The following is a 17,705-nucleotide window of genomic DNA, read 5'->3' as shown; positions in this document are numbered from 1 at the left end:
AATCAGAATTCATTACATAAAGCGCACCGGATTATAAGGCCACTGTCAATTTTTGAGAAAATTAAGGATTTTAAGTGGGCCTTATAGTGGCATAAAATATGGTAAATGAATTGAAATACAATTCTTTTCTACTACAATGATCTGCCCTCATATGCTTGTACATGGGTTGAAACGTACAGAGAATGGGGGTGAAAAGAGGAACTGCAGAACTGATACAGTTGTCTGTGAAGATTCTCAGTAATAAAGGTTATCGTAGTCTAAGGAGCTTGGAAAAAAAGCGTCTGGACATCCTTAAGTTCCTTGAAGAGGTTTCACCTCGCATTCGAGAAGGCTTCTTCACTTCTAAGTGCAATTGGTGGAGAGTCCCAGATTTTAAGCCCTACGGGAGTGTCCGCAAGACGGTCATGGACCCCCTTTAGAGAAGTCCAGACGCTGTTCTTTCCAAGCTCCTTGGACAACTGAACAGTTGTTACTGTTATGCAAGGCTGGAACTTGGGTACTTACAATAGGCAGCATCCGAGGAGTGTTAGAAAACAGTGATAAAGGTCTCCAGGAAGGGAAGAGGAAAGGAATGTACCGCCCATTCATTTTACTGTGACTTATGAGCACATAAATTTCTTCCTTAAGCCTGAACTACCAAACATTCAGTATTGTTGCCTCTAAATCTGGACTACCTATTAATCATACACAAATAAATTTATAAATGTGTCTAAGTGACTTTAACTCCAATAGAGGTATTTTTCAGCCAAGCGGTCAGAGTATACAAAGGAGCTCACGGTGACTGCAAAGCGATTTAATGTTCTAACTAAGGCCTGTAGAGTCTAACATATAGCATAAAGCCTTCTGCTTTTACACAGGTGATTCCCACGTGTTGATGATCAAATATTCAGGTGCATTTGATTAGCACCTCCTGGCCTCTCACACTCTTGATTCTTAAACGAATAATAACGACTTGTTAATCTTTCGTCATCCTGCCTGTCAGATTCTCGTTTGTGTAACCTTTGTCTCACCGCTTTCCCTCAGAGCTCCATCCAAGCCTCCATCTTCATCTCTGGGGGAGTCCCATCCTAACTCCTATCACTGCTGGGATCCTGTTGTGATTTGATGGGTCATTGGCATTTATCATCAAACTGTGCATCTCTGTATCTTTGCCTCAATAAATGTCTTGCTGATGCCTTTGGTTTATTTGGTTTAGCTTAAGTACAAATTTCAAATTTCTAGTTTAGTTATTTCATTTCAGATTCTGGTGTTTGCTTGTGATGGGCATTATGTTCAAACAATGTCAACCTTTGGTTATAATAGACGATGCATATTTTCCACTGGTGGCTACATCATTTTTAACAAACCAGCAAAAGTGCACAGTCCTTTAAATCCATGCAATAAGGTTTCTAGAGACCATCTAAAGCAGAGTTGGGCAATTAATTTAACATGACAAACTGGATCGCATCACTAAGCTGAACTCAGTTCTGTTCAATATTAATTTGATCTTTTTTCAAAGTGTTGGTGAGAGTCGAGGCCACAGTTAGGCAATTAAAGATAAAACAGACAGTGTTAACCAGTATTCACCCAAATAATTGTGAACAACATTTGCCCATGAAACACACTATATTATGCTATATTATGAAAGAACAGGTAACTATAGCTGTCATAAAAATGTGGTCAGGCAAAATTGCAGCAGCTTCCCTGATCATTTTACTAAGATAAGTGAAGAGAAAATGATCTAAATATCTTAGCCCAGCACCAATTTAGCTCTTTATTTAATAACTGCAAATCTCCATAGATAATTCCAGTCAGTTTCCACACCTATGTGCCAGGTAATTATGTTTAGTTGATATTTTTATTCATTGGTACAGCAACACAGCCATTACACTAGGATATTTAGATCATTTTCCTCTTTATTTTTTATGTACTTCAAAGGTCAAAATATTCCACAAACCTGAACCTAAAATTTCTCTTAATATACCAAAGTTATGATGGCATTAAAAGTCTGCTGATTTTGGGACTTTTCCAGATTTGCTTGTCTTTATGTGGAGTGGCACACTTTACAACATTTCTCTTTGCTTGTTTCTAACGCTGCCTCTCGTTCTTCGTCAGTTCTAAAAGCCGTCGGCTCGGGCCTCGGCTATCGCCTTCAATGTGACGGCCTACCATCGCTCGCTGCGCTCCTTCCTGCCTGCCAAAGAAAACCAGAAAATAACCTCATCAGTCATCTACTTCATGTGGAAACCTGGTGCTCTTCTCTTCTCGTCTCACTGCCCTCGCTCTTTTTCGCCTCCGTGCTGCTCTGCTTCATCTGACTGATATTTGCATCCTCTGTGCTGTGTGGTGCTGGAAGATGAGCACACATCCTCCTGATTTTGTAAAAGAGTCCATGTCAGCTTTAATTATAGCTGCCTGTGTTGTTGCAGTTTATGTCCTATGTCTAATATTTAAATTTATTTATTATAGTCTTTCATCCAAACCCCGAAAAAGACAACACAGAGCAACAACCCGAAGATGAGGTGGGATTTTGTATGCTTGTCCCTGCACCAAAGATTGCAGACCACCGTCCATCCTCCCCATCAGCACACTGCAATAAAAGAATGAGGAAGCTGGCTGAGAACGTCTACTGCTGACGTGCACTTGACATCCACAGGACGACTAGAAAGAGATCGAGTCATGCAGAATGTTTTCATCTAGATCACGTGGCTGAGTTTTGTAGCACTCTGACCTTTGTCTGATTTAGCCACAGATATAATGTCTCAAGGCATTACTCATCTTAATGTGGAGATGAAATTGAATATGCACTTTCTGCTGTGCATTAAATCATTTCACTGTGTGTCAAACCATTTCAAGATATCAGTCTTTAAATTAAATGAGAGGCTTTAATTATTAAATCTGTATTAAATAGTTGTTGTTTACATGTGAAGAGATCCTTTTTCAAAGGCTATTTCACTGGATCATCTTTTCTAAAGAATCTAACAGGTTAAATGAGGATAAAATTATTGTCAGCAGTGACTGAGTCTGCCATCCCACCTACCAGAAAGAAGGTTTATATGACTGTCCATGAGATCAGTCTCACTGTGATTAGCACTGGAATAACTTACTGCTACTAAACACTGAGCATGCGTGTCAACAAAAAACAGACATTTATAGCAATTTTTCCTCTTCACACAGTTAGCTGGTAGATGGCAGGCATCTGACTGTGTAAACTGCTGTATATGTGTCACAGTACTGGATCTGCGACCCAGTGTTTTGTCTATTTTAGTTTTTTTTTGTTGATAACTGTATTTTTCTCCATGTTTCTGTTTTATTTTGAAAGAGTCTGATGTGTTCTTGTTCGTTGGTGTTAGTTTGACTTTCCCTGTGACGTCATGTTTCATTTCAGTCAGCTGTTTTCCTCATGTGTTTTCACTTCCCCTGAACACATCCAGTGTGTTCATAGTTGATTATAGTTTTTCACAGTCTGTCTTAGTTGTACCTAGTTTTTCATAGTTTCATGTTAAATGCCGTGACACATCAACATGTGGCCATGCAATAAAGCCCTTCCTTACCCATATCAGTAAAGGGGCTCTGTAGCTTCATGATTAGTTTGCTTTTTTTATTCCTTCACTTTGATTGTGTTTGTGGACATATAATGTGTGTACAGGCTGGTTTGTGGCACGTTGCGGGGAGGCTGACACAGCGGAGCCATCAGTTCATCAGCATAAGACATCTGAGGTTGTGTTGTTGTTGTGTGTGTGTGTGCAGCTGGGGCTGAGGGCTGGAAGAGACAAAAAACTGAGTAAAAAGTGTAGTAAAGTGCGATCTGTGTGGTCGGGTCCGTCATTCATTGTCACTTGTGCAATGTACACTTTCCATTAATCTCACAGTGGAAAATCCTGGAAATCAAAGTCAAATGTTTATCAGTTGAAGAATCAGACTCCCTTTAAACATTATATTTGTACTAAATGTGTATGTAAATATGGTGTCTGTATATTTAATGCCTATATTTGTGACTGTGTTTCTGTTGTAGTTTATTCCTGTATGAATATTAAATACTTGACTGAAAGTATTAAAAATGTATTTGCATTGCTTTACAGAAAAAGGGAAAAATCGTAGGACTGTGGGGGAAAGAGTGATTACCTCAGTTAAACAACTCGTGTAATTATATTAGGTTCATCTTTAAGGAACTCTGCATGTCTCCAAATAGCTTTGAATGTCTTTGAAATGAGAATAATACAAATAGAAAAAGAAAAAAAGTGGACACATGCAGACAAAGTAAAGAGATGAATATTCAGTAAGCTATAAAGATTCAAAGGTCTCTCAGTTTTTCTCAAATGTGTGTGAGGACTGCTTGTTTGTATTCTTGGATGCACTTAGTAAATCCAACAGCTCAGCTATTTGTTGTTTGTGGTTTGTAAAAGTTGCAGGAAGAACAAACTTCTTAAATAGTAAATGAAACAAAGCACAAATTCAAAGTTTTTTTTTTTTCATTTTTTTATTTTTGTTTTTTAACTCAAAATGTCCTGTTGTAACTGGACTTTTTGAGTTAAGAAACAGACCAAATCCCAACAACACTTCCCTCATGGTGCTTTATAATGTAAAGTCAAGACCCTACAATAATGCACAAAGACTCCAATCCCCTAGAGCAAGCACTTTGGCGACAGTGGGAAGGAAAAACTCACTTTTAAAAGAGAGAAACCTCCGGCAGAACCAGGCTCTGAGATGGGGGTGGCCATCTGCCTCGGCCAGTTGGTGATGAGGGAAGGAAGTTGGGAGAAGAAGAGTAGTGATTTTTAACCACTCTGGTTTCAAAATTAAATTTAGAAAGCCCAATTGAAATGAATATTCACATGCACGTGTTGGTTCGATTTTAGCGTGCACATGAGAAAGCCCTAAAGATGATGTTTTGGCTCCTCAATTTTGCATGTTTTTTGAAGCTGCTGACGATTGCTTCATCCATTACTGGGTTTCTTGACCACATTAAGAGTATTGGAGAATCCCACCTGTCATGGAGTTCATTGTATATTGTCAGGGCGAGTTCTCCAATGTTCTCCAAGGACATTTTGTACTTTTTTGACAAAATTTTGTCCCAGATCTTCTGGAAAAGCCTCTCTACAATAAACTCGGATGCTACTGGATTCAGTGTCATCGTCTCATTTCCTTCGCTCATGGCGTGCATTACCAGATCTTTGGTCACATTTTTTACAACTTCCTTGTACTCTTGCCTGTTTTTAGAGACACTGAGTACTCTTGCTGGTAATGCCAAGAGGTGTTTGGTGAAGATTGAGACGGTAATATTGTCAAGCTCTTCCCTCAGATTAAAAATCAAAAGGTTTTCTTTGCAGTTGTGTGTTTTGCAAAGATCCTTGAGAATGGCCTTGCCCACTTTGAAAATGCTGTCGTGGGATAAATTCAAGTGTTTCTCCTCAACTTCAGGCCAGATTTTCTCAATCAGACGATGGCTGATGCAGTTAGGAGTGAGGCGCTCTGTGAAGATCTTGTATTTGGAGGAGACTTTTTCTTTGGCCAGTAAAACCACCAACTGAATAACCCAGTTGACGCGCACCTTTTTCTGCAGCTTCAGTGTCTTTTCCAAAGCTGAAGCTGAAGCCCGATTGGTCTCATCTTTGAATACAAACTGCACTTCTTCTAACACTTGTTTTTCCTGTTCAGTTTGTCTCTTTGCGTCCTCTACCATTGTCTTCTCCTCTGACAGTGCTGCCTGTGCTTCATTCACTGCTTTTTTGGCCTCTTCACACTCTTTCTTTGCCAGTTTGGTCGTTTCTTCGAGTGCATTTTTCACTTGGTTCAGTTCAGCTTTTTCTGTGGCGTTTGAAACCATCAACTGAACAGCTTTGTTGACACACAACTTTGAGGAGGAATCTGGGGTTGCCGTGTCTTTTTTCTCTGTCTCAGCCTCGGCTAATGGTTCTGTCTGCTCGTCCACTTTGTTCTGCATTTCTTTTGTGTCCTTCACCATTTTCTGCTCTTCCAGGACTTTTTTTAATTTTCTTCCTCCTCGACCTCCAGGTCGCCCAGTGTACTCTCTGGCAGAGTGCACACTAATTCTGGTTTTGCTTGTTGGTCACTCGTTTTTGACATTTAAGCTACGATGTTACAATGAATCAAATAAGACTGAGGGTCGCAGAACAAAATCTCATCCAGTGAATCGCTCGTGACTGTAAGAAACGTGCTGGTCCAGTGTGGGTTTCACCTGCAATTTATAGACTTGGGTTGACTGTGACGTCACGGCCTGGTTCTCTTGCCTTTCATCTTTGAACCAGGCCCCGCCCACAACAACGTTCCATATTGGCTCATTGAAAATAGGTAACGCCCACAAAGAACGGGCTGTCAGAGTTTCTGACGTCATGGCCTGATTCTCTCTTTCCTTTAATGTTTGAAAAAGGCCCGAAAACCATTTTCACCACTTACGCAAAAGCTCTTCTCTGTGGTAGAAAACCTTTAGTTTCCACGCTCTCTTCACTTCTATCCGCCTCTATCACGTCTTTTTGCCCACTCCCAGATTATTGCCTGTGGTCCTGTGGCTTACTCATAATGTTTCCGACACACAGTTTACTTGAAACTGCGCTGATTTTCAACAATGAATAAATGACGTCTTCGTTTTCTGTGTTATAATGAAAAAAGCTGAACTCTCCTCTGTTTAGAAAGGAACGCAATTTTTTAAATCAGCCTTAAAACCAACCACACCGATAAAATATATTTGCTGTTTTAATAACGTTTAATTGCCACTGTATGAGCTCATCTTGTGTTACATCCTTAAGCGAGAGACCTGCGGCTGCCTCCTTCCTTTGGCTCCTTGGGTGTCTTTATCTGATCATCACTTTTGCTTCCACTATGACGCCCCTGGTAGCAACATTTAACTTTCAAGGCTGTTTACAATCAGAAAAAAAAAGTCTCCGTTTTGAGCGCAATCAGCTCTTAGTTATTCTGACCTCACCACAGCGCCATCGACACGACGTCTGTGTGCAGACTCATGACCGTCATGTCACACGTAGTAGAACACATGAGAGAGATGCTGGTTCATCACAGCCATAAATATGTTAAAAATGAAGATATTTCACTATGTTCAGATACCGGATTTAGTGCTACATGAGGTATTTTAATAGAAAAGGCTGCGAGACAGTGTTTGGATCCCCGTTTTTTCATGTCTGCAAATCTCAAAAGTGAGTGTTAAACTTTAACCTTACCTATTCGCTGCAATAAAAATACAGATTTGTTAATCATAGAATCATTGGCTATTGACCTGAATGCGTAATGCTACCAATTCTAAAGTTTTTATAATAAAACTGTATAGGTAAATGAAGCTTTTAAATATTAGATTTTTTAATTGAATATAATTTGTATATATGCTAATATTAAAATTTAATAAAGTTAATGTTAAAAATACGACGCAAGGCAGGCATTCTTCTTCCACTGACGGCTACGGGTGTGTTGCGTGAGATTCATGAAGAAGAATGTCTGATTTTTAACTTAGCTTACAAATAAAATAACATAATAAATAACAATAAAATAATATTAATTACGGCAAAAATCATGTGCTAAAAACACATTCATAAGTGGTTGTGCTATCCATCCAATTAATGAATTTGGTAACAGCTTTTATTAACTTTAATAAATAAAATTTTTGATTTGATGCTGATTGTCATAGCAAAGCAGGTGATAGTATAGCTCACTGGCCTTTGTTAGCAGCTGATTTTCTGTTAATAATTATTTCTCTTTTAAATAAAATGCTGGACAAATTTGTCCTGAAGCCTGGATTTTAAAATGAAAGGATTTCATATGATGCAGATGAATTAAAAAGTCATAAGTTAAGTTGTTCCTTCACAATTTTATAATAAACATTTTGATTGCTAATTAATTTACGGTAGATCAGACACGTATTTAATTAAAGCTACATGAATAAAACTACAAACTCACAGAGATAAATTACCACGAGAGCCGATACCAGGAGAACACAGACAACCAGCACGGCCACTCTGAGCTTTAACACATTGTTTGATTTTGCATGTTGGGAGTGAAGAGCTTCACCTGATTCAGAGGAGACAGAAAGTGAACACACAAGTACATAAACATTTAATAAACAGTTCTAACTCTAGTGCATCTGAGGACAGATGTAAAGATATATGTTTGTCTTGTTTAAAATGAAAGAAAAAAGTTAAAACAGGTAAGAATCACAGCTGGATTAGACCAACGAGAAACATGACAAAGTGTATATTACATAACAATAAGGCTGACTTCTTCAAATGACCTTTTTGATATATTTATATTTTAAAATTCTAAGTAAAAGATTAAGATATTTCCATTTCAGTACACGTTACGTTCTATTACAGTGTTGTTCACAAAAATGTATAAAAAGTTTTTCTCCTCCCTGTTGATTTACCACCACATTAATGTTCTTACCTTCTATGTATTTCTGTGGACGGCTCATCATGCTGAGGCTTCAGCTGACTTCAAAGTTAGTCCAACTGTGTCTTATTATTTTAATCAATTCCTTCAATATTTACTGAAAATTCTGCATCAAGATTCACCTCTGCAACCCTCACCTCAGGCTTTTCAAAGAAAAATGAAGCACAACACCTGTCACAGCTCTCTGTTAAAAAAAAAAAAACTTCCTGTCGACTTTAAAGTATGGGGGGAGGGTCTATCTACAGCGCAGATCATCTATTTCAAGACAAAACCAAAGAGATACTAGAGCAGAAAAAATATTACCGCCAGAGAAGCTTCTCAAACTGCAGTTAAAAAAAACCCCAAACCTGTTCAACACAAATGTTTGAAAACTCATTTCAAACATTTGCTTAGCTACATGCACGACAAATTCTATTATTAACACATCAATAATTGCCATCTTTTATGGAAAATGGGAAATGTTTCTATAAAAACAGAAAAAAAGACAAAACAAAGCTGTTGGTCAGTCCTAACTAACTCTCTACAATCAGTGTTGAGCACCTGTTGGCGCTTTTGCCTTCACTCTGCGGTCTATCTCATCCCAAATCATCTCAATTGGGTTTAGGTCAGGTGACTGTGGAGGCCAGACCATCGGGTGCAGCACTCCATCACCCTCCTTTTTGGTCAAATAGCCCTTACATAGCTTGGACGTGTGTTTGGGGTCATTGTCCTGTTGAAAAACTAAATGATGGCCCAACTAAATGCAAACCAGGTGGGATTGCATGTTGCTGCAGGATGGTGTGGTACCCATGCTGGTTCAGTGTGCCTTCAGTTTTGAATTAATACCCAAAAGTGTCACCAGCAATGTACCCCCACACCATCACACCATGCATGTAAAGACCATCCGTTCATCCTTTCTGCGCTGCACAAAGACTCAGTGGGTGGAACCAAAGATCTCAAATTCTTACTCAGACCAAAGGACAGATTCCACTGGTCTAATGTCCATTCCTTGTGTTTCTTAACCCATACAAATCAATTTTAGTTGTTGCTTTTCCTTAGTCATGGTTTCTTAGCAGCCTTTGACGGTAAAGGCCTGATTCATACCGTCTCCTCTAAACAGTTGAAGTAGAGATATGTCTGCTATTGGAACTCTGTGTGGCATTTATCTGGGCTCTAATCTAAGGTGCTGTTCAGAATCAGAATCAGAATACTTTATTGATCCCTGGGGGAAATTATTTGTGATTTATGAAGCTGGTGACTTGGACAAATTTATCCTCAGCAGCAGAGATGACTCTTGGTCTTTGTTTCCTGGGGCCGTCCTCGTGTGAGATGGTTTCATTGTAGCACTTGATGGTTTTTGTGACTGCACTTGGGGACACATTCAAAGTTTTAGCAATTTTCTGAACTAACTGACCTTCAGTTCATAAAGTAATGATGGACTGTTGTTTCTCTTTACATAGCTGCTTGGTTCTTGCCATAATATAAATTCTAACAGTTGTCAAATAGGGCTGTCAGCTGACTTCTGCACAACACAACTGATGGTCCCAACCCCATTAAGAAGACAAGAAATTGCACAAATGAACCCTGACAAGGCACACCTGTGAAGCAAAACCATTTCAGGTGACAACATCATGAAGCTCATTGAGAGAAGGGCAAGGGTTTGCAGCGCAGTCAACAAAGCAAAGGGTGTCTACATTCACAAATCTGAAATTTCCAGATTGGCGTCCAGGTACACACCGGCTCACTCCTTGGCGGCCGCTTATCGGGGCCTGGAGCCTGGGGCTCGCTCGGGCCACTTCGGGGGTGGGGTGCCCCCGGCCTCTCGGCCTGGGGCTCGGTCACTCAGGCACGGCTGGCTGCCGGCGGAGCTCACGGGCGCGTCACTGCAACTCCCCCTGGCTTCTGCTCCGCGGCTGCTGAGTGAGCCCTCATCTGGGACTCTCCTCAGCTCTTTCTGGGACAGTGGCGTGGCTGCCCCTCTGTTGGTCTTCCTTGGTCTCTTGTGTTCTGGGGGCCTCTGGATGTCTGGAGTTTTGATCTCCTCCATACCTGCTTCATGCCCTGGAGGACGGGGCTGTGGCCCCCCCACACCCTCTAGCAGATCATTACATGAAGGAACCTTTTTTAAAAAAAAACAAGCGCGTCCATGCTCACAGGTGTACACACGGGTGATCACACCCACAAACTACACCCTTTTTGGCTCCTACCTCAAAGCACACTGTGTTCTGTTGATCTTATGTGCTGCACAATAATGTTTAATATTTAGTATTTACTGTCATATTCCCATATATCATTGTGATGTTGTTTATTCTATTACTCTTGTTCTCTTCTGCTTGTTTTCTTTTTTCTTTCTCAGCAGGTGATCCAGGTGATCGATATATGCATTTTTTATTTCTTTTTTTTCTTTTTTTTTTCTTCTCATTCTGTTGGTTTTTGTTTTTTGCCCTTCTCCCTCTTCTCAGCTGTTTCTCTTTCCCTCTTTCTTTCTCCCCTTCTTTCCCCCAGTCAAGTCTGTCCCGTATTCAGTAAGTGAAAATAAAATAAACAATAAAAGGTGAATCAAATGGACCATTACGGCAAGGCTGGGATGGTCAATTTGGTAAAGTAAATCCGTTGGGCATCTTTCTTTGCCTTTAGACAACAATTCTGATGGCAAAAGAGCCAAACGGGACAGGCAAAAAAACCCAAACCCCCCTCCAAAAAAAAAACCAAAAAAAAAAAAAACCTACTTATTCTGAGTAACACTGAAGTCTCTTTATGTAGTTTAATTTAATTTTCTTACAGGCAAAATTTTCAGATATTGACCTGCAGCACCATCTGCCTCATCAGTGTTTGTTTTGACTCCAGGCTCATTTGTCTTTAGATGTAGTACTTTTCTTTAATATAGATACACAAAACATATTTAGTGTCAAAAGACAGTTCAATAACACATTATCCAGGAAATTATTTATGTAAAAAAAAAAATTCCCTGGTAACTTTTAGCACATAATACATGAATAAGAAAATCAAGTGCAAAATAATGTGAATAATAATAATTCACATTTATTTCATTATAAACAGTGTCTATAATTTTTTTTTCTTTAAACATTTCTGAATGGAAGCTTTAAATGTTTGCAGCATTAGCTTTGGAAAAATTGTCTCAATGTGTCCTTTACTTCCACTGTTTTCTTTTTTTAATGCTGAACTGAATTTTAGACGCACACAGCCACAGCTGCTTTCTCACAAATACTTCTAAGAGTTAATTTGCAGGAATAATCAAACCAAAACATTATCCCATTGTGCCCCATCATCGCACAGTCCTCTCCATCAGGATCTTGCACGGGCATATTATTTGGCTCAGTAAAGAACCAAAATGTCAACCTATGGGATGAAGAACAGAATGGGCATTAACTGTAAAAGTTAAAGTTGAACTTTGATTTTGAAAATGGACAAATTCAGAATTTGTTATGTGTGTGTGTGTGTGTGTACTGAATCAAACCTTTCATTCAGTGGTGAGCCGTCCACCCACAGCCATCTGCCCTCTACTGCTGAGTCTGTCAGTCCGATCCAGAATTTTCCATTTTTTTTCTGCAATAATATCTAAACAGGAACATTTGATCAAATTATTTTATGAAACTTTCTGTTCCGGAATGATGAAACATGAGGGTGAGAACATGAACCTGCAGCAGTGTTTCATACCTGCTCCTCACTGCTGTCTATCTTAACCAGGTCTCCTCCTTTAGTGATACATTCAGTTCTGCTCTTATTCCAGGAGGATGACTTGGTGGAGAAATAATAGCACTTTCCTCCATGTTGCTCCCAGCCCTCTTCACATTTATAACATGAATCATCTTTGAAGAGATTACGTCAAACACTTCAGTCAGACGGAAGAAATCACTGTTCACGACTTACTCCACAGTTACAGTCTAACGTACTGTTTATATCAGTCCATCAATGTTTCTTTAATCAGAGGATAGCAAATATATCAAAGAAAATATATAAAACTTGCTCATAGTTATATCAGGAAGTTGTGGGGTTGTAGTCGGTATTGTGCTGTGTGATTGTTTTACTGTTATAGAGAAGAGATGAGAGATTTTTTTTTAAATATTTGCAAAATTTTCAGCATGATCATCTACTTTTGATTTGACAGCAGCAGGATGCTCCTTTGATCCCGTTTCCTTAATCAGAGGATAAAAAACATGTCAAAGACAAAATATAAAACTTACTCGTGTTTATTTCAAGAAGTTGTGGGCTTGTAGTTTGTATTGGGCTGCACGATTGTGTTACTGTTATAAAAAAGAGATAAAAAAATTGATTTTCATCGATTTTTCAGGCAGGAGGATGGTCCTTGTGTCATGCAGCTGTATATTTGTTTATGCAATTGTTTTCTGCAGATACAAATGTGTTTAAAATTCATAACGTACTAATTTTTACTTCAGGCTCTGGGCATGTGGGCTGCACTGTACTACATGGTTTGATTTCAGGAGGTCTCTCTAAAAAACAAAAAACAAATTAAAAAACAGGCTTAAAAACAATAATTATTCATCAGGATCAGTTATGAGAATCACCATAACTTAAATATTAAAATGTTGGGAAAAAAAATGCTAAGCAACATTTAATAATATTAATAATAACGTGTGTTATGTGATTAAATTCCAGAGGTCACAAACAAAAGTTTAGTACAAAATCACAGTGTAGTCTCATGTTCTTACCTGTGACATCAGCTTTTACAGTTTCCTGCTTCATCTCAAGGTTTCTGAGCATGTCCCTGGTTTTCAAAAGCTCCAACACTTATTAAAACAATAAAAATAAGAAAAGACAAAACTCAATCAGTAATATTTTCGGTTTCACTTTATCTCTTTATCTACACAGCCAATGAGACAGTTGTTGTTACCATAACCTCTTATTTCAGTTCACCTGTAGTGCTGATTTATTCACATTTGAGCAGGCTTTGGTAGCATGCAGGTAAAGAATATGTGCATATAACCAGAGACCAAAGTAACTTTTTTAATCTTAAAATCTTTGGCTACTCTAATATTAAATTTTTAATTGAATATAATTTTTTATATATATGCTAGCCTTAACATTTAATAAAGTTAATGTGTTAAAAATAAGAAGCTAGCTAGGTATTCTTCTTTCATCGATGGCTACAGGTGTGTTGCTTAAGATTCATGAAGAAGAATGTCTGAGTCACAGTTTAATTATGATTTTTAACTTAGCGTACAAATAAAAATAATAACATATTAATTATGACAAAAATCATGAGCTAAAAAGCATAGTTTCCCCACAGAGTAAAACACATTCAAAAGTGGTTGTGTTATCCATCCAATTTATGGTTTAGGTCAGCGGTCCCCAACCTTTTTTGCGCCGCGGACCGGTTTATGCCCGACAATATTTTCATGGACCGGCCTTTAAGGTGTCGCGGATAAATACAAGAAAAATAAAACTAGTACCGGTACTGAAAAAAAGAAGATTTATTCATAACACACGTGAAAAGACCAAGGAAAACCGAGTAAACGATAACAAAATAACGCTAAAAACCCTGAAAACTATACATTTCACACCTGAGCCTCAACTCTCGCGGCCCGGTACCAAATGACTCACGGACCGGTACCGGTCCGAGGCCCGGGGGTTGGGGACCGCTGGTTTAGGTCACAACTCAAAAGTTTTTCCTTCACAATTTTATAGTAAACATTCTGATTGTTAATAAATTTATGGTAAATTAGACACTTATTTAATTAAAGCTATGAAGAAAACTACAAACTCACAGAGATAAGTTACCACAAGAGCCGATACCAGGAGAACACAGACAACCAGCACGGCCACTCTGAGCTTTAACGCATTGTTTGATTTTGCATGTTGAGAATCAAGAGCTTCACCTGATTTAGAGGAGACAGAAAGTGAACACACAAGTACATAAACATTTAATAAATAGTTCTAACTCTAGTGCATCTGAGGACAGATGCAAAGATATTACACTGCTTAATGTCATTTCAGTGTTTGTCTAGTACAAAAGTTTAAAATTGGTGAGAACCACAGCTGGATTAGACCAACGGGAAACATGAAACACTGCATATTACAGAACAACATGGTTTCCTTTGTTATTTTTTTCTTCATAAATGAGGTGTTAAGGAAGAAACGCTTTTATGAGTTTTATGTTGCATTAAAGTATATGTTCATATTTTACTCTTAATAGGAAAAGAACAAAATGTACTACTCGCTCTGTCTCTAGAAACAGGAAGCTCACCCTGTGACATTTACCACAAGAGATTAACACACACACACACACACACACACACACACACACACACATATATGCAAAATTAAAGGAAACTGCTATGCTTGTTTCACCCTGCTATAAATAAAGACGATTGCTGTAGCTTGGTGTGAGTCCCTCTCTGAGCCCTCACCCGTGCAGCACGTTAACAGTCTCCAAGTGTCTCAGTGTTGTTTATTCACCTAACTGTTTGATAACTGTATATCTCTGACATGAGGTTTTTCTTTTTCTTTTTCTTTTTTTTTTTTTGTGTCCCGTTTGGATCTTTAGCCATCAGAATTGTTGTCTTAAGGCCAAGAAAGATGCCAAGCGGATTTATTTTACCAAGTGGATCATCATGGCCTTGCCATATTGGTCCATTTGATTGACCTTTATTATAATTATGAATTAATTTTATTTTCAGTTGCTACAAACGGGACAGACATGACTGGGGGATAGGACAGGGAGAAAGAATGAAAGAAAGATTGCTTGTGGTGTACCCCAAGGGTCAGTTTTGGGTCCAAAATTCTTCAACTTGTACATTAACGACATCTGTAAAGTGTCCAAAGTATTAAAAATGGTTCTCTTTGCTGACGATACAAACATTTTTTGCTCTGGTGATGATCTGCAGAATTTATTGGAGGATATGACTAATGAAATAAGTAAAGTGAAGTTCTGGCTTGATAAAAACAAATTATCATTAAATTTGAATAAATCTAAACTTATGTTATTTGGAAATAGTAGTTTAAATACAAATGCAAAGATTCAAATAAATGGTGTTGATATTGAAAGAGTCAGTGAAAATAAATTTCTGGGGGTAATAATAGATGAAAAACTTAACTGGAGAGCTCACGTAAGATATATTCATTCCAAAGTATCACGAAGCATTGCAGTACTAAACAAGGCAAAACAGGTATTCGACAGAACATCACTTCATATTCTCTACTGTTCACTGGTTTCACCATACTTAAGCTATTGTGCAGAGGTCTGGGGCAATAACTATAAAACCACATTACATTCACTTTTTACTCTTCAAAAGAAAGCAATTCGAATCATCCACAATGCAGGTTATAGGGAACATACAAACTCACTATTTTTGCAGTCTGAAATATTGAAAATTGACGATATAGTGAAATTCCAAACAGCACAAATTCTATTCAAAGCAAAAAATAAAGAACTGCCAGGTAATATTCAGAGTATGTTTTTTTTGAAAGAAGGAAGTTATAATTTAAGGGGTTTTTGTAACTTCAAAACAATGAAGGTACGTACTACAAGAAAAGGCTTTTGTGTTTCTGTTCAAGGAGTGAAACTATGGAACAAACTGAATATGGAATTAAAGCAATGTCCAAACATAAAACTGTTCAAAAAGAGTTATAAAAATATGATCTTCTCGATCTATAAAGAAAAGGAAAATATTTAAATTAAGTGAATGTCTCTATTTAAAAACAAACAAAAAATTCATGATGTGATATTATAGTATATAGTATATCAGAAATCTGTTCACTATTTTTATTACAAATTATATCAGTAAGGAAGCTGACTAAATATTCACTGATAATTTATGGGACAGGGGTGGGATTAAATAAGTGTATACTTCTTCCCACTCCCTTTCAACATGTAAATTAATCAGAATGTTTTTTTGTATGTAATTTGTATAGTATATATATATTTTTTCTCTCATTTCTTTTCTAAATGTACTTGTATATTGTTCACATGTTGAAATAAATTACCAATCAATCAATCAATCAATCAATCAAAGAGAGGGAGAGAAAGAAAACCAAAGGGGAGAAGAGACGGTGAGAAGGGGGGGAAGAAAGAAAACAAACAAACAAAAAAAAAAAACACCTGGATCACCTGTATGGAGAAAAAAAAAACCAGAAGAGAAAGCAAACAACAAAGAGCAACATAATAATAATAAAAAAAACGGCACCATCACAATTAACTAGCTAGCAGTAGATATCAGTAGATACTAAATAATAAACGATATTGTGCAGCACGCAAGATAGACAGACATGAGGTTTTTTCACATTTTCGTATGATAAAACCCAGAAAACAGGCTTAAGATATTTTACCCAAAAGAGTATTGTTTAATTTCACAACACGTTACGTTGTATGAAAACAACATTGTTCACAAAAAGTGTGTATTTTCTCCTCCCTGTTGATTTACCACCACATGCTGGTTTTTAAGGTTCTTAACGGTACTGCACCTCCTTACCTGGCAGAGCTTCTTAGCATTTACCGCCCCAGGAGATCTTTGAGGTCAGCAGACCTGATGCTTTTAGATGTTCCCAGGTACAGATTAAAGACTAGGGGAGAGAGGGCTTTTGCTGTGGCTGCACCCAGACTGTGGAACAGTTCCTCCTCACATCAGATTCTCCACAAGCCTAGGAACTTTTAAAACTGCTCTTAAAACTCACCTCTTCTCATTGGCTTTTAGCAAGGTTTAACTTACTGTATTAACTTATTGTTTTATCAGTGAGGTGTTTTATGTACTTGTGTTTAATTGTATTTTATATTTGTATTTTATTGTACAGCACTTTGGTCAGCCTTGGTTAAATAAACTTGACTTGACTTGACTTGACATTAATGTTCTTACCTTCTATGTATTTCTGTGGACGGCTCATCATGCTGAGGCTTCAAGCTCCTGACTTCAGAGTTAGTCCAACTGTGTCTGAATCACAATAAAAAAAACAACAAACCAATTATTTTAATCAATTCCTTCAATATTTACTGAAAATTTAGCATCAAGATTCACCTCTACGACCCTCACCTCAGGCTTTTCAAAGAGAAGTGAAACACAACACCTTTCACAGCTCTGTTAAAAAAAACAACAACTTCCTGATGACTTTAAAGGATGGGGAGGAGAGCCTATCTACAGCGCAGCTCATCTATTTCAAGACAAATTCAAAGAGATACTAGAGCAGAACAAATTATTTCAGCAACAAAGCTTTTCAAACATCAGTTAAAAAACCTGCTCAACACTAATGAGCTGTACGAAAACTAGTTTCAGTTCGTTAAGCTACAAGTATGACAAATATTATCATTAAAACATCAATATTTGTGTTTATTTACCTTAAACACAACAATAAAATATAACAAA

The 17,705-nt window shown here is 37.8% G+C and overlaps 1 protein-coding gene across 1 annotated transcript; it reads right to left on the bottom strand.

Annotated features, from left to right (window-relative positions):
• Window positions 1-11,342: 11,342 nt before the first annotated feature.
• On the bottom strand, window positions 11,343-17,365 carry LOC113015013 (C-type lectin domain family 4 member E-like). The gene is made up of 8 exons (XM_026156903.1): window positions 17,202-17,365; window positions 14,118-14,228; window positions 13,062-13,139; window positions 12,774-12,842; window positions 12,576-12,635; window positions 12,049-12,200; window positions 11,849-11,949; window positions 11,343-11,730 (listed from the first exon to the last, which is right to left on the bottom strand). The coding sequence occupies exons 1-8, from the start codon at window positions 17,230-17,232 to the stop codon at window positions 11,562-11,564; spliced, it is 771 nt and encodes a 256-aa protein (XP_026012688.1). The 5' UTR covers window positions 17,233-17,365; the 3' UTR covers window positions 11,343-11,561.
• Window positions 17,366-17,705: the final 340 nt, after the last annotated feature.

The sequence above is a fragment of the Astatotilapia calliptera genome, chromosome 22 (genome assembly GCF_900246225.1).
Source record: "Astatotilapia calliptera chromosome 22, fAstCal1.2, whole genome shotgun sequence".
In the NCBI taxonomy this organism is placed as follows: domain Eukaryota; kingdom Metazoa; phylum Chordata; class Actinopteri; order Cichliformes; family Cichlidae; genus Astatotilapia; species Astatotilapia calliptera.
This window is presented reverse-complemented; position numbering and strand designations above follow the sequence as displayed.